Source organism: Ictalurus punctatus, unplaced genomic scaffold (assembly GCF_001660625.3).
Source record: "Ictalurus punctatus breed USDA103 unplaced genomic scaffold, Coco_2.0 Super-Scaffold_100071, whole genome shotgun sequence".
Classification (NCBI taxonomy): Eukaryota; Metazoa; Chordata; class Actinopteri; order Siluriformes; family Ictaluridae; genus Ictalurus; species Ictalurus punctatus.
The window spans coordinates 292,501-316,750 of record NW_026521092.1 but is presented as its reverse complement, the minus strand read 5'-3'; the positions used below and the strand labels follow the sequence as shown (position 1 = coordinate 316,750).

At 42.6% G+C, this 24,250-nt stretch overlaps 2 protein-coding genes across 4 annotated transcripts in view; one reads left to right on the top strand and one right to left on the bottom strand.

Annotated features, from left to right (window-relative positions):
• The window catches only part of zgc:153039 (uncharacterized protein LOC767698 homolog), a 41,430-nt gene extending 35,946 nt beyond the window's left edge, over positions 1 to 5,484 (bottom strand). For all 3 annotated transcript variants that reach the window (XR_008395157.1, XM_053679201.1, XM_053679202.1), the window contains exon 1: positions 4,954 to 5,484. Coding sequence is in view for 2 of the 3 variants with exons in the window: in XM_053679201.1 (XP_053535176.1) it covers positions 4,954 to 5,164 (211 nt within the window). In the remaining variant the exon portion in view is untranslated. The remainder of the gene's footprint in view (positions 1 to 4,953) is intronic.
• A 5,119-nt stretch (positions 5,485 to 10,603) lies between these two features.
• LOC108278291 (probable E3 ubiquitin-protein ligase MID2) lies at positions 10,604 to 21,546 on the top strand. Its single transcript, XM_017491549.3, has 5 exons — positions 10,604 to 10,736; positions 15,092 to 15,519; positions 16,353 to 16,400; positions 16,536 to 16,745; positions 18,810 to 21,546. Exons 2-5 carry the CDS (start codon positions 15,102 to 15,104, stop codon positions 19,328 to 19,330), a joined length of 1,197 nt encoding a protein of 398 aa, XP_017347038.1. The 5' UTR covers positions 10,604 to 10,736; positions 15,092 to 15,101; the 3' UTR covers positions 19,331 to 21,546.
• The last annotated feature ends 2,704 nt before the right edge of the window (positions 21,547 to 24,250 follow it).

Genomic DNA, 24,250 nt, shown 5'->3' with positions numbered 1-24,250 from the left:
CAAACAACACCTGAAAGAAGCTGCAGTAAAATCCTGCAGAAACTTCACAGAAGAAGAACCCAGCAGTGTGGAGTCACTGAGTCACAGGATTGATGCAGTCACTGCGAGTAAGGGAAATACAACCAAATATTAAGTGGTATTTACTTTCATTTACTTCAAGACCGATCTGTTCCTATACTTTTGCTCACCTAAATATTGTGTGGTCCGATACAAAAGGTTCTGTGTTGTAAGTTGTTTAACACGTCTAGATAGAAATACCAGGAAATAAAAGCTGAGATCCAAAACTCACCTCCACTTTTTGGGTCGATCGGTCGAGATAAACCACAAATAAGCAAATGAGTAAAATAAGTCATTTACACATAACTAAATAAAAAATAAAATTGTTTAGACCACAGTTAAACACAAATATCTAGGCATAGCCAATTGGCTGACTTTAGCTAAACCTACCAATATCACATTCCATTGTACGTATTTAAATAATTAATTTGTCATCTTCCCCTCCTAACTATATTCATCTAGCTGTTCTTTAATAAAAGAGCGACCTAGATGTGTGTAGTCCCAGGACTTTGTGTATTGAGAATAATAAAAAAAAAAAAAGTGTGTATATTGATGATGTTCTGTAAGAAAAAAAAAACACATTTTGTTTTGCTGGTTTTATTTTCCTCCTGTGGTGCTGGACTTCCGCTACGTTCTGCTTTTACGCTGAAAACAACGGGATGAAGCCCAATCTCAAATCAGCTGCACGACACAACGGGATGAAAAATAGGATTTCTAAATATTAAACAGAGCAGTTTTCAAGGTTTTAAACACACACACACACACACACAACTACTGACAGAAATACACAGTTCAATGCTGGATCTCTGTATGTGGTTATAACAGTTACATGACATGCTAAGGCACGATGCACAGTCACATGAACACTGATGAAAGCTTTTCGTCTACAGCTACACACTTCCTTTATACGTATAGCATCTAAGGGTGGAGCTATTAGGCAAAGCCTTGGGGGGGGGGGGGGGGGGGGGGGTGTGTGTGTGTGTATGGAGCAAGGTGCCGGGAAAGGGGTCTGTAAGCAGTGACAAGGCGAGATCTCACCTAACGGGTGGCGCTTGAATGGAGGCTATGGAGCAGGGCGTATGGGGTTGAGACTATAACACAGGGCCTAGAGAGTGGAGTCTATGGGGGCAGGGCGTGGGGGGGGGTCTGTTGCACAGGTGTTCAGTTGATGTTTTTTCATGACAGGAAGTCTAAGTCCTTCCTAAACCACAACAGCAAATCTGTGTGACATCACTGAAGAAGTGGGCGTGGTCTGAGACCTGCAGAAATAGGCATCCATTACTCATTATCTATATTATACACCAAACACGTCCTGACCGGTTCGTGGAACTGTTACTGTACAACACAAAGTAATGAAATGGAGCAGGAAGCGCATGCCTGTGTGTGGTTAAAGAATTACTTGGAAATGCAAGTTCACACACTCATGCCAAGTCACGACACAGACTCTTACCGTGAGTATGTTTTTACTCTAGGAGGCAGAAAAGAGAGATAAAAACACATTTCACACATGTTGTACTTCATACTGACTTTGTGTGTGTGTGTGTGTGTGTGTGTGTGTGTGTATATATATTTGACCCTCAGTCTCTCACCATGTGAGCACGATTAATGAGTTGAGACTGGAGCTGCACTCTGGAATTGAACAGAAGTATGAAAGTGAGAGTGGTGAGGGTGTGTGTGTGTGTGTGGCAATGCTGCATGAACGTTGTACTGCTATTAAGAGGATAAACAGCTCAGGTGGAGTCTCATGTGGGGTGTGTGTGTGTGTGTGTGTGTGTGTGTGTGCACAAAAATCTGCGATCAATAACCCAGCTACAGGATTTTGTAATTAGACACGGCCAAGCCAACGTGATCTGCTCACCACTCTCTCTCTCTTTCTCTAATTACTGAAACTACAAGCATACCATGAGAGAAAGAAAAAGAAGAAGAAATACATGAATAATAATAATTATTATTATTATTATTATTATTATTTTAAAGTCTGTCACTGCAAACCAACATAATATAACACATCAGTTTCAATCAGGACATGTGGCTTTTACGTATCATCCGTGTCACCTGTCTGTGCCACGCTGTGAGCTCCACAGTCAGACATTTCTGAGCAGCGACGCTCATATGATTAACATGCAAACATTATTCATAAATCACAATCCAGCAGTGTAAACGTCTGCATGAGCTCCACTGATCCTCTAAATCTCACCTACTACAGGCCAGCTTCCACAACTCCACTGCACTCCAGTGTGTGTGTGTGTGTGTGTGTGTGTGTGTTTTCTGGAATGTGTGAAGGTGGACCGGCTCCAATGGCACATGATGCACAATCACACACACACAGAGCTCCTTATTACTGAAAGCCTCCACGCTCCAGCAGTGTTATATCCATAAGGAGGTGTTTAATATTCATCTCTCTGCTTAATATACACACCAAAGAAATATCTTAATCAAATTAATTCGAATTCGTTCATCATTTAAATTAAACCAGTTTAATGATTATTCGTGTGGGGTGTGTGTGTGTGTGTGTCCGTAAGTAGTTAGAAAGTAATTATACCTCCTATCTGTGCAAAGTAACACAAAAACATCTCATTAGGGATGTCACGAGAACCGATACTTCGGTACCAGCATTCTTAAAACGTGACGGTACTTGTTTTTCTGCCGTAGCGTTCGTACCGTTTGTAACGGAAGTACCGGTGTTGCGATTCTTCCGGAACTGAAGGGGGCAGCAAATACGCGCAAGTGTTTTAGTCGGTCCACAAGTGGTGAAGAAGAAGAACGCCTACAAGCACACGGGGAAAAACTACAGAAGTTTAGCTCCGCCCGACTCGTTGAGAGGAAAAGAGAGGAAAGCTAGTAATGGTTTCATTTCAAACAAAGCGAGGAAACACCTGGAATTTGGCAAAGCACCTGAAAGACCGTCCTCTATTATATTTGTTTGAGGCAGCTGTATTGTAGCCGTGAAACCAGCTAACGTTATGCTCCATGTAATGTTTACGTTAGCCTGTTATGTGTTAACGACGCTAACACATTGCAATGTTATAAACTACCGCCTAATGGTCCACCATGCATCGCCATTCAGCCCGTGTCCTGTCAGCTAAATGTAGCCTCATGTCACTAATAATTATTCACATGTTCAGGCTTTTAATAAATCTTTTTATCCTGCCACCATATCAGTGAATTTAAACTAATGCTTGCATTCAGAGTATAAGAGTGTGTGTGTGTGTGTGGATGAGTGCACCTCCGGAGACTCATTGTCAGACAGTGTTTGATAACTAAAATACCCCCTCTTCCGCCCCCGCCCCTCTCTCTTTACCAGTATCAGCCAGAGGAGGATGTCCTCCAGGAGAGTTTTTTTATTTTTTAAATTTCATTTTTATACCACACTGTGGTATCGACTTTGATATCGAGTATCGTGTACTTTTGGTGGTATCGTGACATCCCTACCTCTCATGATGGGTAAAAGCAAAGAGCTCCCCCAAGACCTTCACACCCTTATTGTTGGGGCCGTTATCCACAAGTGGAAGCAACATCACTCCGTCATCAACCGGCCATGCACATGAGCTCCTCACAAGATTTCTGACCAGGGAGTCAGGAGTCAGAAGAGTAGCCCAAGAGCCAAGGACCACTCGGAAAGCACTCCAGAAACACTTGGAGGCAGCAGGTACCATCGTCACAGAGAAAACAATAGGCAGTGCACTCCACTGCTCACGCTCACCCGCAAGACTCCATTACTAAAGAAAAAGCATATCAAAGCTCATTTGAAGTTTGCTACGACTCATCTGGACAAGCCTATGAGATACTGGGAGAGTGTAGTCTGGTCAGACGAGAGAAAAATTGAACTTTTAGGCTGTCATACTACACACCATGTTTGGAGAAGAAATGGCTCTGCACATCACTATAAAAACTCTACACCAACAGTGAAGTGTGGAGGTGAAGCATCATGGTGTGGGGCTGTTTTTTATCACATGGTACTGGCAGACTTCATATAATTGAAGGAACGATGAATGGAGCCCTTTACCGGGAGATTCTTGAGAAGAATCTGCTGCATCCACCAGTATGATGAAGATGAGACGTGGGTGGACTTCCAGCAGGACAACGATCCAAACATACAGCAAAGGAAACTCTCAATTGGTTTCAGAGAAAATAAATCAAGGTGTTAGAATGGCCCAGTCAATCACCTGACTCGAATCCAACTGAACAAGATTTAAAGACGATATGTTTAGAAGAACGGAACAAAATCACACCTGAATACTGCGGAACATTCATCTCTTCATACAGGAAGTGTCTTGAAGCGTCATTACAAACAAAGGCTTCTCCAATAAGTATTACATACATTTCAGTTAGCGTGTTCAATACTTTTTCCCCCCCGTGTCATTCCACTTTATTACACAGAACTTTATTTATGGACTTTAATGCTGTGAATTCTTTTATTTGCAGATTTCTTAATACTGATGTCTGGTGCAAATTTCATGTGAATAACCTCATTGGAAATATATTTACTGAAAACAATGTTGACGCATTCAAATTATTTCCTCCACTGTAGATAGATAGATGTGATGCACAACTATTGAAACCCTTTGACAGATAGAAAGCTGGTCAGGACCAGAATTATTTGGACAGACTTTAGACAGATCTTTTTCTTGACTTCAGCGATGTTTCTCTAGTTGGTGCAGTAGTATTATTAGAAGTACTCATAGTAAGTGAGTAGCCATGATAAGGGTATATGTAGTATATATTATTTAGGCCAATAGTACGCAGGTTCTGCCGGTAACCACAAGAAACTTAATAACAATAACGTAGCGTCGTAACAAAACGCGCACTGTCGTAAAACAATTACAGACTTCACGACACCGACAATAACAGAATGTTTTGTTTTTCCCGTGCACGTTTCCACACACACACACTCACCGATCCGTAAGAACACCACCACACTGAACATGGACAGCAGAGTGGGAATAACCACCCCGAAGAAGGTGGAGAGTTTCTGAGGCTGGCCATGAGCGGATCTTCGTCTCACCGCCCTGCGTTCCGCCGACTCCTCGCGCGTGCGGTGCTCACCGGAGTCCTCGTGCCCACTCGCCGCGAGCCGGTAATGCAACAGCGGTGTGCGTTCACCCATGAAAGCGCTGTCTCACTTCCACAGCACACTCACGGAGCGCTTACTACTCAGTGTGTTTGTGTTGAACTTTTTCTCGGTTATTTAAACTCCATTCTCACTCGCGAGGACGTTTCTGCTTAAACGATGCACGCGCGCAACCCGACACAGAAACAAAACCAGTTTCAACGATTTCAACCGTCACCCGCTGCCTAAAAACTTCCTTTATCACTCTAAACCCGACAGATAAAATTAGCCGGGGTTGTGTGTGTTTTTCTTCTTGTTGTTTTTTTTTATCTTTTCGGTTCCTCTTGTTTTTTCTCGGCGAACCTTTCAGCTCTGAGTCGGCGTTGTCATGTGACAAGCGCTCGCGCGTCCCAGTGCCCTCGAGTCACGTGATAATGTTCTCTCAGCCAATGAAAAGCGCCCTACTTTGTAGCCATGCCGACACGTGGGGTTTATAGCCGTCACTGGGTATTTGATTAAGAGATTTATATCCCGGCAATTATTACTTCCTGGAACTGGAAAGAGCAACATGTTTACATAATTAGGATATTTTATTCTTTTCTCTGGGGTTAATCTATCTATCTATCTATCTATCTATCTATCTGTCTATCTGTTTGTCTGTCTGTCTGTCTGTGCCAATACTTCTGCTTCTGACTGGCTTTCTGACTGTCAAAGGGTGCCAATAGTTCTGCATCACATCTGTCTGCCTGTCTATATAGCTATCTATTTATGTCACTCTTTGTTCCTTCTTTCCTTTTAAAATAGTTTGTTTAAAAATGAAATATCTGCAATGTCCCTATTATATAAATGTCAACATTATTAATTATGCATTATTATTTTAAGATATTAATCCACCTTCAGACTTTAGGCCCCGCCCAGTACCCAAGTTTGATCCTGGCATGGAGTGGCATTATATTGTACGATTTTTGGCCTGATATTGCCGTCGCACACATAAGCCGTCGTTCCCTCACCAGCCTCTCCTTGTTCTCGACAACCCGCAAAGAAACGTAGACTCATCTGTTCTGAAGATGGCGGAAAACTTCAAGTTAGAGCTTTACCTCTGACCGTTACAAAGCGCTGACACTGGAGACTCCTTCCATAAATATTCCATAAATAAACATCTCCTTACAGAAAACTTCACCGTATCAACGGTTTCTTTAACTCTTTATTATTAGTGTAGTATCTGTGTATAGTAATGAGCTGTTGCTATAGAAACTATAACATATTAGAACAAGCGCATTAATATAAACTGTCGTTATAGAAAATGAATAAACACCACCTGACCAATCGGAACGCAGAATTCAGCAGCGCTGTGGTGTAAGAGGGACAGATTTTGAACAGCTCGGTCGTTGTTGTTGGCTTGTCAGCATCATATGAGCGCTCGATCACATGCAGGGTCGTGTCGAGTGGTCCGATGGGCCTGGGGAAATGTGTGTGTGTGTGTGTGTGTGTGTGTGTGTGTGTGTGTGCAAATAAACTATACAACTGAACATAACCAGGACACAAAAGCAGCATCACAAATTAAACACTATATTTAAAAAACAAATAAATACAAATCTATTGATTTCCAGAATAGCAGAAAATGCACATTAGAACAGTTGCTCACGTAACTAATGCTTTTGATTTAATGATCTAGCTCTAATATGTGTTTGAGTGTGTGCTCATGTGGTTGTCCATCCATCCATCCATCCATCCATCCATTTTCTGTACCTCTTCTCCCATACAGGGTCGTGGGGAGTCTGGAGATTATCCCAGGGGACTCTGGGAACAAGGCAGGGGACACCCTGGACGGGGTGCCAGTCCATTGCACTTCACACACTCACACAATTTAAAGATGCCAATCAGCTTACAATGCATGTCTTTGGACTGAGGGAGGAAACCAGAGTACCCGGAGGAAACCCCCAAAGCACAGGGAGAACATACACACTCCACACACACAGTGCAGAGGTGGGAAGTGAAGGTGGTGGAGGTGTGAGGCAAACATGCTAACCACTAAGCCACCACCCCTCATGTGGTTGTCTTGCTGTTAAATGCTTGTCCATGTCCATCTACTGCTAGAAAATTAGACGTACATGGAAACTGAAAGCGTTCAAGCTTTCACAGGAGAGACGCTGGGGCACTATGGGTAATGTAGTGACCTAAATCCTTCCCGAAGCCCATCCTGCTGTGACTGAGGTTCTACATTAACGAGATCGTTGTGGAGAAATTGTGTAATCGGAGTACTTCCACCTTCACAGAACCGGTCTGGTGTCTCCGTCTACCCCGAGCTGTGTTGTGCCCGTTGTGTGATTGTTGGCATAACACGGGCGTGGCCCACAGAAATGTCCTCAGGGTGACATCGGAAAGCATTATTTGTTTGCGGAATGAAATCAAGTCAAGGGTCAAGTGGCTTTTTATTGTCGTTTCAACCATATGCAGCTGGTAGAGTACACAGTGAAATGAAACAACGTTCCTCCAGGACCACGGTGCTACATAAAACAACACACTAACCACATGAGACGACACGGAGCTAAATAATGTGCACGTGCGAACGTGTGTAAACAACACAAGACAGTACAGTAACTATTAAAACAGGATAATGGGCACAGTAAGTGACGGCGCAGTGCCGAACAGTACACAGTGTGGAAGTCAGCGCAGTTAAGTAGAATATAACCGTTAAAGGGTTTGATCTGAAGTCTGGTTGGTGTTTAGGAGCAGAGTGGCGAGCAGGAATCGAAACTTTTTGTGAGGATGTAGCGTGCATGAACAATATCTTTCCTGACAGGTTCAGTCGTAATGGCGTCTCTGCTTTGTTTTGGCTTTCTCAGGGAACCTAAACCATGGCTGGAAAAAGTACAGAGAACGTGTACTTCAGTAAACAGGCCATTCCACGCAAATGAGAACCTCACCCTGGAAACGGAATCTGAGCACAGGAACAAAACTAGCTTGCACTGGTGTTTCTCTGGTTTGAACTTATCAGCTGGAATTACAGGAGAAAAAGCATAGAGTTTATACATCAGTTATACAGAGCAGCGACTGCTTCTATACTGCTTCACACACGTCACATCCATAACTCCAGCTTTCGTTCGGAATCGTGTAATCCCAAAACAAACATATTTTCACTTCCTTACTCGGGTTCGTTCTCGTCCCTTTCATCTTCCACAATGCTTTTAAACTTCAAAGAGTTTGTATAAATGTGTCTCCGAGAAAAGTTCCTCCACAACGCTGATAACTATCTGTCTCTCTCTCTGTCTCTTTCCTTCTGTCTCTCTTTCTGTCTCTCTCTGTCTCTCATTCATTCTGTCTCTCTTTCTGTCTCTCTCTCTGTCTCTCTTTCCTTCTGTCTCTCTTTCTGTCTCTCTCTGTCTCTCATTCATTCTGTCTCTCTTTCTGTCTCTCTCTCTCATTCCTACTGTCTCTCTTTCTCTCTCTCTGTCTCTCATTCATTCTGTCTCTCTTTCTGTCTCTCTCATTCCTACTGTCTCTCTTTCTCTCTCTGTCTCTCATTCATTCTGTCTCTCTTTCTGTCTCTCTCATTCATTCTGTCTCTCTTTCTGTCTCTCTCTCTCATTCCTACTGTCTCTCTTTCTCTCTCTCTGTCTCTCATTCATTCTGTCTCTCTTTCTGTGTCTCATTCCTACTGTCTCTCTTTCTCTCTCTCTCTCTCTCATTCATTCTGTCTCTCTTTCTGTCTCTCTCTCTCATTCCTACTGTCTCTCTTTCTCTTTGTCTCTCATTCATTCTGTCTCTCTTTCTGTCTCTCTCATTACTTCTGTCTCTCTCTCATTCATTCTGTCTCTCTTTCTGTCTCTCTCTGTCTCTCATTCCTTCTGTCTCTCTTTCTGTCTCTCTCTGTCTCTCATTCATTCTGTCTCTCTTTCTGTCTCTCTTTCTGTCTCTCTCTCTCATTCCTACTGTCTCTCTTTCTCTCTCTCTCTGTCTCTCATTCATTCTGTCTCTCTTTCTGTCTCTCTTTCTGTCTCTCTCTCATTCCTTCTGCCTCTCTTTCTGTCTCTCTTTCTGTCTCTCTTTCTGTCTCTCTCTCATTCCTTCTGCCTCTCTTTCTGTCTCTCTCTGTCTCTCATTCCTTCTGTCTCTCTTTCTGTCTCTCTCTCCTTCCTTCTGTCTCTATTTCTGTCTCTCTCTGTCTATCATTATTTCTGTCTCTTTGTGTCTCTGTCTCTTTCTGTCTCTCGCTCTCTCACTCATTGTTTCTGTCTCATTCTTTCCATCTCTCTCTCTTTCCAACTCTCTCTCCCTCTCTCTCTCTCTTTCTCTCTCTCTGTCTCTCTCTCTGTCTCTCTCTCTCTGTCTGTCTCTCAGTTCAGTTTAACCTCCCCCAGATTACTGCTCGCACAGCTGCCCCGGTAGTTGTTGGGGTTTAATTGATCTCCACACTTACGAAGCGTGGATAAAAGCCCCCGGTTCCAGAGGTCAGGAAAGCAGGCAGCTTGGAGAAGCAGGTGGAATAAGACCAGAAGTTCTGTAGTGTCCTGCTGCTGTCAGGCCCGCATGCGTTTCTGCCTGTGAGCTTCCTGAGTGCTTCGGACAGTTCTTCCTGTGTGGTTCAGCGGCCGAGTGGGTCCTGATGATGCTCTCTGATTGTTCTCTAATTTTTCTAGTTCATTTTGAGTTATCATTTGTTGTCTTTTGTAAAACTGTGTGTGGAGATTTCTTTTCAAAGTGATTGAATAGATGTTCCATATTGCTGGGATGTGTCATGGGTTTCCCCCTCGCCCCGAGCGCTGCACACAGACACTCTCAGTGCGATTAGGAGCTCGCAGCGTTACGGTGCTTTCCTCCATGTTGTCCTGTGTGTGTTTAAGTCGCCTCGTGTGTTTTGACGAGACGTCTTCTACCAGGTCCTGTCGTGGGTGGTCTCCTTCATGTTTCCCAATTATTCTCATGAAGTAAACGCTCAGTTTTGTCCAGTTCAGCTGGTTTTCTGACTGTCCCAGTCCTGACTCTCATGTTTGTTCATGGCCTGACCGAAGCCGGACCTTTCCTTTTATGATCGGACTTTGTTTTGTGTTTGAATTCTTCCAGGTCTGATTTCAATTAACAGACTTTTAATTTCTCTTCGAGTCTGATTGCAGTGCTGTTGTTGTTTTTTTTCTTATGAATGATTTGTTTATAGTTCTGTACAGTACTTCTGTCTGATGTTAGTGTTTTGTGGTTGTTTGTGTTTTTGATTAGATAGCTGTCTGATTTGCTTTCCTGCAGAGTCACGGTCTTTCTCAATGTCGTATCTTTGTCATTTTATTTGCTCTAGTTGCTCTTTCTGTCTCTCGTTCTCTCTGTCTCTGTCTTTCTTTTCTATCCCCCACTCCCCCTCCTCATGCCTGACGCTTTTAATGAGGTCCACAGTCACCATGGCAACCTCAAGCTTTGAGTGTCTCACGAAAGCTTTCGCTGCTCGTCTTCTCTTTCTCTCGCGGTTTCTCTCTGTATCTCCCTCTTTATTCATCCACCTTTCCTGTCTTTTTCTGCACCGTTTCTTTCTGCATCCTGTATCTTTATGTAAACAGGAGGAGAACAGGACAGCAGGCCTGTGAGTGTAGAGGGAGGAGAGAAGAGAAGGAAATGGAGGAAGTGACTGCAGCGTGTCTGTGTGAGTACTCCTCTTTAACACACAACAACATCCTCTACACGGAATCAGACAACATCAGACTTACTATTACTCCACTGCAGCGATGTGACGTCTTACAGTCTAACGCCTTAGTGTCTAACGTCCTACAGTCTGACGTCTTACAGTCTAACGCCTTAGTGTCTAACGTCTTACAGTCTAACGTCTTACAGTCTGACGTCTTACAGTCTGACGTCTTACAGTCTAAAGCTTTAGTGTCTAACGTCTTACAGTCTGACGTCTTATAGTCTAACACCTTAGTGTCTAACGTCTTACTGTCTAACGTCTTACAGTCTGACGTCTTATAGTCTAACACCTTAGTGTCTAACGTCTTACTGTCTAACGTCTTACAGTCTAACGCCTTACAGTCTGACGTCTTATAGTCTAACGCCTTAGTGTCTAACGTCTTACAGTCTGACGTCTTACAGTCTAACGCCTTAGTGTCTAACGTCCTACAGTCTGACGTCTTACAGTCTAACGCCTTAGTGTCTAACGTCTTACAGTCTAACGTCTTACAGTCTGACGTCTTACAGTCTGACGTCTTACAGTCTAAAGCTTTAGTGTCTAACGTCTTACAGTCTGACGTCTTATAGTCTAACACCTTAGTGTCTAACGTCTTACTGTCTAACGTCTTACAGTCTGACGTCTTATAGTCTAACACCTTAGTGTCTAACGTCTTACTGTCTAACGTCTTACAGTCTAACGCCTTACAGTCTGACGTCTTATAGTCTAACGCCTTAGTGTCTAACGTCTTACAGTCTGACGTCTTACAGTCTAACGCCTTAGTGTCTAACGTCTTACAGTCTGACGTCTTACAGTCTGACGTCTTATAGTCTAACACCTTAGTGTCTAACGTCTTACAGTCTAACGTCTTACAGTCTAACGCCTTAGTGTCTAACGTCTTACAGTCTAACGTCTTACAGTCTGACATCTTACAGTCTAACACCTTAGTGTCTAACGTCTTACAGTCTAACGTCTTACAGTCTGACGTCTTACAGTCTGACGTCTTACAGTCTAACGCCTTAGTGTCTAACGTCTTACAGTCTGACGTCTTACAGTCTAAAGCTTTAGTGTCTAACGTCTTACAGTCTGACGTCTTATAGTCTAACACCTTAGTGTCTAACGTCTTACTGTCTAACGTCTTACAGTCTGACGTCTTATAGTCTAACACCTTAGTGTCTAACGTCTTACTGTCTAACGTCTTACAGTCTGACGTCTTATAGTCTAACGCCTTAGTGTCTAACGTCTTACAGTCTGACGTCTTACAGTCTGACATCTTATAGTCTAACGCCTTAGTGTCTAACGTCTTACAGTCTGACGTCTTACAGTCTGACGTCTTACAGTCTAACGCCTTAGTGTCTAACGTCTTACAGTCTGACGTCTTACAGTCTAAAGCTTTAGTGTCTAACGTCTTACTGTCTAACGTCTTACTGTCTAAAGCTTTAGTGTCTAACGTCTTACAGTCTGACGTCTTACAGTCTAACGTCTTACAGTCTAACGCCTTAGTGTCTAACGTCTTACAGTCTGACGTCTTACAGTCTAACGCCTTAGTGTCTAACATCTTACAGTCTGAGGTCTTATAGTCTAACGCCTTAGTGTCTAACGTCTTACAGTCTGACGTCTTACAGTCTGACATCTTATAGTCTAACGCCTTAGTGTCTAACGTCTTACTGTCTAACGTCTTACTGTCTAACGTCTTACAGTCTGACATCTTATAGTCTAACACCTTAGTGTCTAACGTCTTACAGTCTGACGTCTTACAGTCTAACGCCTTAGTGTCTAACGTCTTACAGTCTGACGTCTTATAGTCTAACACCTTAGTGTCTAACGTCTTACTGTCTAACGTCTTACTGTCTAACGTCTTACAGTCTGACATCTTATAGTCTAACGCCTTAGTGTCTAACGTCTTACTGTCTAACGTCTTACTGTCTAACGTCTTACAGTCTGACATCTTATAGTCTAACACCTTAGTGTCTAACGTCTTACAGTCTGACGTCTTACAGTCTAATGTTTTACTGTCAATTGGGAATTGTAGTTGGACACAGACTCCGGCGTAGACATAACAAACCTCCCCTCCAAAGCACTACCTCTGGGAGTGATCTTTCTTCTAGGCCTCCCCTAGGCCCAGTAGACTTGATACAGTCATGATCAGCACATAATGGACTGGTACTCAGCACCTTTCCTCAGGTTCATAGCCTTCCCAGTCTGTCAGGTACTGTAGCTTACCCTCTCTGCACTGTGAGTCTAGCATCTCCTGTACAGTGTAAGCTGGCTCACCTTCAGTGTCCAAGGGGGAAATGCCTTCTGCGATAGGACCTGGAGTGACTGGTTTAAGGCAGGAAATGTGAAAGGAGCGAGCTAGGCGGCTGTAGCCTGATGGCTAGAGCTTGTAATTGACATTGTTTATATATGGGAGAACTTTGAATGGGCTGATGTAGCGTTACATCAACTTTCTGCATCCTTCCGTGACCCGTAGGTTTTTGGTGGAGAGCCATACCTGACCACCTGGTTTGTAGTTAGGTGTTTCTCCATGCCATCTGTCTGAAAATTTCTTGGTGACTTGGGCTGCATGCTGTAGGTGTTGGTGCGCTTGTATCCACACCTGCTCACTCCTCAATCTCCTTTTTAGCCCTTTCAACTTGCATGGTAGCATGGGGGGTTGTAGCCTGATGTCAGACTTACAGAGATGCCCAGTTTTTGAATGATACCCCTCCACACATGAGAGGTGTACTGAGCCTCCCAGTCACTCACTATGTCTTCTGGGCTGCCAAAGGACCAAAACACATGATTGAGGCTGATGGCATTCTGGGGAGAGAAATCGGGCATTGGGACATGGAAAACTGGTCCAAGATCACCGTGATTGCTGTTCTGTTCCCCCATTGTTCTGCAATGGGGAACGCCACTTATGAAGTCTATTTCTAGGTGCAACCATGGTCTTTGGGGTGTAGATAGCAGGAGGCGCTTGCCTGCTGGCAGTGTGCATGGTACTTTGGCTCTTACACAGATAGAGCAGGATGAAATTAATCAGTTTATGTTTTTGAGCATCTATGGCCACCAGTATTTGCCTTGCAGAGGTTGGTGTGTTTTGTGAGTGCTGTGGTCTCTCATGGTTGGGGAGGTGTGAGCCCATGTGATTAACTTGCCACAAATTATTTCCCTGCTGGGCACTGAGTGGGGATCCCCACTTCTGGAACACCCTTAATCTCCTTGTCAATGTCCCATGTGTTCCTACAAAACGTGATTCTGGTAAGATGCACTACTCAGAATGTTCTCGAGGAGGCACTGGATACATATGGGAGAGGGAGACTGTTTGTTGGTGGTGTTCTTGGATCCTGAGCAATAGGAGAGGCTGAAATTGAAACAAGTAAAAAACAGTGCCCAGCATGCCTGATGAGAGTTCAGTCTCTTGGTGGACTTTATATGTAACTTCCTGGTCCCCTTTTTTAGCAGGGAAGTTAGTGGGAACGCTACACTGCTGAAAACCCTGTATGAAACCCTGCTGATAGAAATTGGCGGAGCCCGAAAACCGTTGCGACTGTGGTTGGTACTGGCAAGTTTGTTACTGTTGCAATGTTGTCCTGGTCCATAAAGGCCCCCTCTGGCCCTATGATGGTCGCCTTCGCAACTTGTCTGTTCTTGATCAGATCATGAAAATGAATGGAAATGCCAATCAAGGAATTGAGGGTAATCTGGTTAAGGCGACATGCCAGTTAAGTGAGTAGTTCCTAGTTCAGCCCTTGATGATGGGCAACCTTGAGGGCTGGCTAGTTCCAGCCACTGCCTGTTGCCAATGTGAGGAATCTGAGAGCATATTCAGCAGCGCTCTGGGTACCTTGTTTTAGGGTGAGGAGTGGCTCTCTAGTCTCTTTGCACTCAGGAGAATGGTAAAAGTCTCGCTGAACAAGCTGTAGGAAGTTATCATAGGAGACGGTGTGCATGCTAGTAGCAGCCGTAGTCCATGCTAGTGCCTTATCAGTTAGTAGGTTGATAAACTGGGTGACTTGGTACTATCCGGCACCCCCTCTTGACGTTGTTACTGCAAAGTATTGTGTGCAGCAAAGTAAAGTGAGCACTGAGCTATGAAACCCTTGCAGCCTGCAGAGTCACCAGTGTAGTTCTCGGGACAAGCGAAGAGCAAGGAGAAGAGCAAGGAGGCAGCTGGTGGCTTTAGACTTTCGAGTTTTAGTTTTCAGAATTATTTACACCTAGGAATCAATCTGTGAGAGCAGAAAATTGAGAAAATTACAGAATTAAAAAAAGTCAAATCTACCTCTGTAAGAGAGAATGAGATGTAAAGTGTGTGTGTGTGTGTGTGTGTGTGTGTGTGTGTGTGTGTTCAGTACCACACTAATGAAAGGAAGACATCCTCGCTGCAAAACAGCCAACCCATCGCAACAGTCACTTGACCATGAAGAAGAGAAAGAAGAAGATGACATCACTTCTTCCTCATGCCCATTATGTGGGCGTGTATTTGACAAGCCCCTCCTCCTACCCTGTGCACACACTCTATGTGGGCGGTGCTTAACAGAGAAGGCAAGGTTAGATAAACGCAGGTCTGCATTAACAACTGCATCCCAGGGGTCTCATACGATCTGTGCCGTCCTCTGCCCACGCTGTTGCCATGGCATTGAACTGCCCTGTTCTGATTGGTCGAGTGCTACTGCATGCCTGCCCCTTGACCCCACAGTGATCTTTGATCCGGGATCTGGCACACAGGAGGAGGATGAGAAAGAGGAGGAAGTCAGGAAAAAAACAGCACAGAAACCAGGTGAGATTGTCCAAAGGACCCTTAAAGAACCATTTTTTCCTAACAGACTTTGTATTAACTCCTGAGGGCTCCTCTAAGTGAACCATTCAAAGTTGTATGTAGAACTCAACAACAGTGTTTCCTGTTCAGAAAGTGTTCCAAATAGAACCTGAGAACAAATAGGGAACCCTGGAGAACCCTGTACAAAGTACCACTATAGTGGCAGGTTCCTATACAGAGGAGAACCTTTTCTGGAAGCCAAGATCCTTAAATTATCAAATTAACCCTTAAAGAACCCTACCCTTGAAGAACACTTTAGTTCTAAGAGTGTGTGTAAGAACTGGGTAAGAGTGAGGTACGAATTCCACATTAATGCTCTTTATTTCCTTAGTAATATGTAGAACCTGCCAGGAGTTTAACATTTATGTTCTTGCTACTTGAGCTACACGTTCTTAGAAAAAATGGATTCTTTAATTGTTTTTTAAGGCTATGTAACATAAGTAAGGGTTCTAAAAAAGTGTTCTACTTGAAACCCTTTCTGTTAAACACTCTATTCTAACGTTCTGTATTCTTCAAGGTTTCTTTGTAATAAGTAAAAGTGCTCAGCTTGGAACTCGGAACCGCCTCTGATAGGGAGACGGTTATAGGGTTCTATATTATTTAAATGATCAAATGGATAATGAAGGGTTTTAATTAAGGCTACATAAAAGGGTCAAGGTGGAACTCTTTCTGATAGTCAATCACTCACATGTAGGGTTCTACTTAAAAGCTTTAAAGATTCCTCAGTGGGACAACATGAGGACCCATGTGTAAGTGATTGAATCTGCTGTGTGTTTGTTTCGTTTCACCTGTAGGAGGCGACGTGGATCTGTCCGAGGAGGAGATGGAACGTTCCGTCTCAGGTAAAGAGTGATCTGTAAACAGCGTTCTGATCAATAAATCAGTCAATCAACAAACAAACAAATAATAATTAAAATCATTAAATAAATGTGTATTCAGCCATCTCTAATTTTCTCCTCTCTGACCTTTGACGTCAGGTCTACTCTTTGCTCTAGATGAATCCTCCATAACCCCGCCCCTCCAGCTCACTAACTCCGCCCTCACAGTCACCTTCAAGGACTCTGGCACTCAGGCTGGAGGTCGTGACCTCTGTGCATCTCTCCCTCATGTGTGTGCTGATGTGGAAATCCACAGAGGACAGTACTACTGGGAAGTCGATGTGTGCAACAGCGCCCTCTACCGCATTGGTAAGGAATAAAATACACTAGCCTTGCACATTAAATAAATAATCACTTTATTTCATCTGTAGTTAAAAATTTATGCAAAATATTTCTCAATTGATTACAATTTTTTTTTTTCAAGTGTCTGGAAAGCTGCTACAAGTGCTCAGTTTGTGATGTTTATTTACAAACATTTTAAATTGTATTACATATAAAATCTGTAAATTCTATAAAGCTTTTATAGAATCATTCATATAATTATTTATCCTTTTTTTATAAATCTAATAAAAGGTCAAAAGTGTAACATTTAAAAAGAAAACATTAAGGTGTGAAACTATGAGTCTTTTATCAGAAATCTGTCATTAAAAATAAATAATACAAAATATGCAAACTGTACTAGACAAACGTACGTTCAAATGAAAAATAAAAAGCTCAAAAGCCAGTGCTTAATAATCATTGCAGAGTTTTGGACCAAACTGTATAAAAATACATTTTAGTGTTTAATCTAGATATTCAGAAGAAATGAATGAGCTATAATTTAGGGTTTGTTCTATAAACTTGTCCAATTAATATACACACTGTTAGAAAGAAGACTTCTTTAAAGGTTCTTTGTATAATTAAGAGCTTCGTAAGAGGGTTCTACCTGGAACTCTTCCTGATAGGGAAAAGGTTCTTTGAGAAAAGGTTCCAACACTTTCCTAACATGGCAGGTTTTTTTTTTTTTTTATGGGGAACCTTTAAACATTTTGTGTTAATTAATTAATTAATTAATGTTTAATGTACAGGTAATGCTTAATGTTTTTTTGTTTTGTTTTGTTTTGTTTTTAAACGTATTTCTATATTTTATTTCATTTTAATAATCCCTGACATGGCAGGGGGAGCTTCTCTGTAAAACTTTGAAGGATTCCCCTTTTTAAAAAAAAATAATAAAAAAATAAATAAAAAACCCTTCCATGTTAGGGAAATACAAATATATGTTTATAGGTAAAAGGTTTCCATTTTACACACCAGCATCACATGATGTGAGACTACCTTCCGTTTGCTCGCAAAAATTCTACTTTCTTACAAAACCAGCACAATATCAAGCATGTCATTAATGTTCCTGTGATTTACTGAGGTACAGATCAGAACATTTCAGGGATTAAGTTCAGTCACTGTAATAAACTTTACTGCCACCCAGTGGCTGTGTTACTCTGTGAGCAGGCGTGTTGGATTAGGTCTGGAATTAAACCCAGTTAAACAGGTTTAGAGTTACAGAGTGTAGAGTCCATCAGTGAGGTCAGGACCGGGTTGTTCTATTCTCTTCCATCCACTCGCATAAACACACAGATCAGTTTTCATAGGATCATAAAAATGTCCTGAAACCTGTACAGCAAGAGAAACGAGAGAAACAGCGAGAGACAGAGAGAAGCAGAGAGAAATGGAGAAATATATAAACCGAGAGAAGCAGTAGGAAACAGAGAGAAACGGTAAGAAAGAGAGAGAAATGGAGCCCAACAGAGAAATAGTGAAACATTGAGAAAAAGATAGAAAACATTTATTTAATGCATTTTTTAAACGTTCCTTTTAATATAATTTAATTTTCATTCTTAATTTCTATTTATTTATATATATATATAATTTTTTTTTTAATTGAATGTTCTACATTTTATTTCTATTAAGCCGATGTGAGGCATTGCATTCTGTTTATGAACACTACTTATGTTCCCGTATGTGGTGATATATTGTATATAAGAGATAAAATCCCAAATTAGCCAAAAATAATTGAACAACAGGTTCACATGTAAGGAAAAATAATCACAACAATTTCAATGATAATGCAAATGAATATGTAGGTATATGTGTAAGGTAAAGCCCCAGATACTGAGAACATCGGCCGAAACAAAGGACAAATTAGAACTTGCTTAATATTATTAAATACTTCATAAACTCTGTCTGCTGTTATAGGCTTGACATTTTAAAAAACATAAAAGTCGCAGAGCAACACAGTGTCAAAAATGCCAAATTAAAGGACACATTATTGCTACCATACTCTATATTGTCCAATTAGAAATGTGTACTCATGTTAGCCACGCCCCATCTTTCCTGCAGGTGTGAGCTCATTGGCTGGTGGTGATGCGTGGTGGTTTGAGAGGCGTGGCTCTGGATTCCACGCTGTGTTTGATGGCAGACGCGAGCTCCTTCCCTCAATCCCGCCACAGCTTAAAACAGTGGGCGTGTTCTTAAATGTGGGTGGGGCTTCTCTCACCTTCCACAACCCGTTAACAGAAGAACTTCTTGCCGCGATCCCGTCCATCTTCACTCCTCCTCTTTGCCCTGCATTTCAACTGGGCCAGGGAAGGCTGAAGCTCCGCCCAGGCCTGCCTCCACCCAACCACGTCTTTCTGAGCCGCAACTCAGCCTATCGGGGACCTGAAGGGGCAGGGCGCGGGCGGTGGAGGCGGGACGTTGCGTTTGGGTCAGTGAGGGTCGTGATACAGAAGTTCGAAGAAATGTCGGCTTCGGATTCCGATTCGGGCCTGATGTCCAGCTGTAGCTCCGACTCCACCCTGGCCTCCATCCCTGACCCGAGTCCGGAAACTTCCGCATCTCGTCCAGCGCGAGAACGCTGAAGAACCTGAGAGTGTCTTCTACTGGCTATTTCATAATCATCTGCAGAAGACAACAAGCCACAAACTCCTCCATGGCTCCCTGTACACTATCACTTACTCGTCTTATTCATCGTATCTGCAGTGCTAACAGTGCGGGAGCGATATCTGAGATCGTCTGTCAAAACACTTCTGCTTCACTGCGTTAATACAATGATAATTAACACTAGCACCCTCGTCGCCTAACCAGCTAGCTAATCAACAAATAAATAAATAAACATAAATAAATAACCAAGCTACGCATGTTTATGTGCCCTTAAATTTGTGCTTAAAATCCTGGATGTTGACATCATTTGCATATTCAGTTCACGCTCAAAAATCAAAACACAGTGAAATCCAATCCAGACTTTGCAACGTGTGCATAAAAATCTGGAGTGGTTGTGGTCAGTCCCTTCAGGATCACAGAAACGAGCGCAAAATCAAGCAAACTCTGCGGTATTCAGAGGAGCTTGCAATTTTTCAAAATCCCCTCAGATTTTCTGCAGACTCGGGCCGAGACGTGTTGCGCGATGTCATCACAACGTGCGTTCAATCAAAGCGCTCTTTGATTCACGTGCGTCGAACGTGAGTACAGCTAAAAGGTCTCACTGACCAACAGACATGGTTGTGAAAGGGCGAATTCGAATCGCTCTCCGCAAAAACGCACAAAAAACTCATATAAATAATAAAGCCGCGGCAACATCATAAGAAACCTCTGTGAAATCCTGTACGGACTGTGTAGTGTCCGTGAATGAAGACGTAATCGATCACAGGTGAGCTCGGTGAACCGGAGGTGGGCTAACTCTGGAGATGAGGACCTCTGGTGGTGTGGAGTGGCATTGTCAGCTCAGCCTGTGACATCGATGATTTAATGAAATAAAAAAAGAAGGAGAATGTCTTTATACGCTCTGCAGTGATTGCAGTACCGTCCTGTATGATTAATCTAGGCATTGCAGGTGTTCCACACGCATGACTCCTCACAAACGTCCAAACAGAATTAGCACAAACTCTCAAAACAATGCTAACACTTAGTTTAGAGTGGAGTGTACGCCACGGCACATGCTTCAGTTTTTCTAAATGGCACAAAATGGGTTTTTCACAAAGATCTCTAGCAAGAGTGGATGAATCCTGCAGTTTATTCAAACAGACATGCAGAAGTGATGTAACGATGCCACGGCTGTATGCGTGAGAAATTATAGAAAACACGCCTGTTGCTGCAACTAATCCGGCGGGATTTTCACATGAACGCTCTGTGGCAGTTTGAGCTTTCTCCCTGTTTGGATTTTACCTGACTGAAATCGCACCCGTGTGCTGTTCCAGATTGAGCCGTGGTCCGATGAATGGCTCAAAATGTCCGACCGTCAAAATTGTCTCCGAAGAAGCGGAAAATTAGCTGCGTGTGAACTGCGACTTGAGTAAACGACTGTTCGAGCGCCGTCGTGACTTTATCGTAAACAAATGTGGAAGTCATTTTCTGTGTAAACACAAACTTCAGGAACTGTGTGTGTGTGTGTCGGGGGTGGGGCCCCCACATGGGCATGGGCATGTCCCCACAAGAACAGGAATAGCTGACAGTTTTGACTTTGTGGGGACATTTGAAAATCTGCAAAGTGTGTTTAAAAATCTGAAAGTTTCCTTTTGGTTACTGAGGTTAACAAACATGTCTGTGTGTGTGTGTGTGTGTGTGTGTGTGTGTGTGTGTGTGTGTGTGTGTGAGAGTGTGTGTGGTGCCCAATTAATTATTTAGGTGACAGATGGACGTATGGCACGCTCATTCAGCTCATTGTTTTTATTTGGTTCCAGAGAAACAGGATGCAGTCAGTCCGAAAAGCGAGAAACTCCTGAGTGTGTTTTAAGTTTCGGCGCCCGCATGTGGAAATGATTTACGGTGATCTGACGACAGCGATGTTACACACATTCATTCATTTTATTTCCTTAATCTGTTCCAAGACAACTTATCATAACCTATTACTGAGCTGCATACACACTTAGTCACCCTCTGTGTGTGTGTGTGTGTGTGTGTGTGTGTGTGTGTGTGTGTGTGTGTGTGACTTGATGTCTGGACTTGATAAACACCTCATGGCGTCAGTTGTGGTGTGTGTTTGAGAGAGCGGATATGTGTGTGTTTGTCATACCCTAACCATTTCCAAACACTCAGCCTCGTTTATCTTTATCTTTCAATAAAGTTGTGTATAAATGTTTTTGTGGCCAAACTGAACTTACAATTCCCAGCAGATTTACTTCTAACTTTTCTTCGTGCTCACGTAAATGCCAATCAACTGTAAATTATGACGCGTGTTCACATTGCAGCTGATTTACATTCAGACACGCCCACAAATCTCCATAAAAGGCCAGGCTCACAGAAAGCTAAAAACGGCCTACGTCCTTTTATAGGGCGCCATTACTTTTTGTGTGTGTGTGTGTGTGTGTGTGTGTTTGGAATCAAATTTGTTCACATCCAGCGTGATAAATGAGGTGAATGTGCTGTTTGTCCCACATTTAATGGATCAGCGGAGACGTGTTCAGTGTGTAGTTTCCTTCTTTAGATTTGCACTCAAGAGACAACGCTAATGTTGCTAACAAGTCATGGAAGCTTATGGCCTCCAGTTTAGCATTGTGAAAGCTGATATCGTGTGTCTCGGTGAAACCATTAGCACATAAATAGTTTCGTCAAATACCAGAACAATTCTGTATTAATAATCATCGGAATCACTTCTACTGTACAAGCTCCTCCCTTCGGAATTTAGGCCACACCCTCGATCAGAGCCTGTGGCGTAGCGGTACCATGAAGTGTACATCATTTGTACCTTTAATTCATATCTTTATAACTTTAAATTATAACTTAAGGTAAATAATTTCACCTTACTTCAGAGCACTGAAGTACCTTTAAATCTTTACTTTAACAGGCTGGTAATTAAGGCTACACCACATACACGTTCACAGCTAGAACATACAGACTACAGGTAATAAAGGTGTACGTTTCATGGTACCACACCAACAATAAGTGAAAAGTACTATTTAGTACCTTTATTTCTGAAAGTGTAGACAGTGACAGACCTGGAAAACAAAAAGGACCAAAAGAGAGAAGTGAAAATTTGACCCTGAGTTTCTTTAGTGTCCAGACTTCCGCTTGGAAATAAAGGTACCAAACTGTACTTTTCCTAGCTGCTGTGTTGTGGTACCATCAAGAGTACAGTACCTTTATATCTTTAAGATTGGACTTTTTGCAGAACCTTTACGAAGGTACGTTTAAAGCTTCACTCATTAAAGTTGCACTATATTGGTGTAAACATACAGAAAATGTACGCTTGATGACATCACACCAGCAACGACGAGTGGAAAGTACCATTAGTGTGAGCTGATTTTGGATCCTCTGAGTTCCTAATGCCTTTGTTTAAATCCAGTCTGGACCTGAAAAGAAGCTCGGGATAATTCTTACTTATTTCATCTGGTTGCTTTTGTTTTGTACGTCTGTCATCATCTTCACTCTAAACGCACCAAAGTGTACTTCTCCTTGGTGCTGGAGTGTAGTGGTACCATCGAGTGTACACCTTTTGCACCGAAACACCTTTAAAACTTTACCTTAAAAGCCCATTAAAGATGCGACACACACTTTAACAGATAAAAAACACACCCGTACAAATAAAGGTTCTTCAATTGTTCTTTACAGTACCATAGATTCTTATGAGAACCTTCTTGTCAAGAACCATTTTTCACTGTATAGGGTTCTTGAGTTGCACTGTATGCTTCTTTGCAGATTAAAAAAGTCCTTTATAGTCCATTATAGGTTCTTCAGAACAGTGTATTGGTTCTTCAAGGTGCCGTCCCTTAACAGGTAAAATGAACTCTAAATAAAGTTCTTTGCGGGACTGGAAAAGGTTCTCCTGGCATTACTTTGGTTCCTTAAAGCACTTAGAGGACGTATGATTGATAAAAATGGTTCCTTGTGGAACTATGAAGAACCACTTATGGGTTCTTTAAAGATGGTTCTCTGAAGAACTTGAGAGTAAACGGTTATTTGTGCCACTTGAAAGGATTCTCCTATGGCATCAGGCTGAAAAACCCTTTTCGGTTCTAACTGGAACCTTTATTTTTAAGCGTGGTTTTCACCGTTCACCAGAAGTTTAGCCTGTTGCATGAAAAAGTTGAAGAATTAAAGAAACTTTGATCAAAACATTCTTCATGATGCAAAAAAAAAATGTTCGCATGGTTCTGTGGATGTTTCTAGATTATTAGTAAATGATTTAAATACGATGTCTGTGTTAAAAATAAAGAAATCAGCACTCTGAGAAGCTCAGGGTAAAGTTTATTGCCTCCTTTTGTTTTGAGGTTTGTCTTCTTGCGGGATGCACACACACACACACACACACACACACACACACACACACACTACACGTTACTTTAACTGTTTTTGCATAGAAATTATAAAGTAGAAGCACTTTAAAAAAAAAAAAAAAAAAAAAAAAAACAGAATCCATGGGGAGTGTGGAGGGGGAGGGGGTGTAAACTTTTGCACTGTGTCTCCTAATAGTGCAGGTGATATGATTTCGGTAGCTCCACCTGCGGTAATGGTGGGGAAGTGACTGTTACGTGAATACACAAAGGCCGGGCCTCATTATTGATAAAGGGCATAATTGGTCTCCATTTTGTTCCAGTTTGCTTCTCCAGCTTCCTTAATCAATCACCGTCCGGCGCGCGCGCGATGAGCTAATAACTAACTCCGGTTAGCACCTCGTGATTAAATGCAAACAGGCCATCATCGATGCCCATTCTCACGCGCTCTGAACGGAGCGGATGGGGGCGCGAGAGGGTGTGAAAACGCCTTCACACACACACACACACACACACACACACACACACTTTCTCCCCTGCGCCCTCGCGCGCATGATGGGGAAATGTCCGTGA

Coding starts and splice junctions, on each gene's coding strand:
- LOC108278291 (XM_017491549.3), top strand. CDS start 15,102: ATGAAAGGAAGACATCCTCGCTGCAAAACAGCCAACCCATCGCAACAG. Junction 16,401..16,535: donor GATGGAACGTTCCGTCTCAG/GTAAAGAGTGAT, acceptor CTTTGACGTCAG/GTCTACTCTTTGCTCTAGAT. Junction 16,746..18,809: donor CAGCGCCCTCTACCGCATTG/GTAAGGAATAAA, acceptor TCTTTCCTGCAG/GTGTGAGCTCATTGGCTGGT.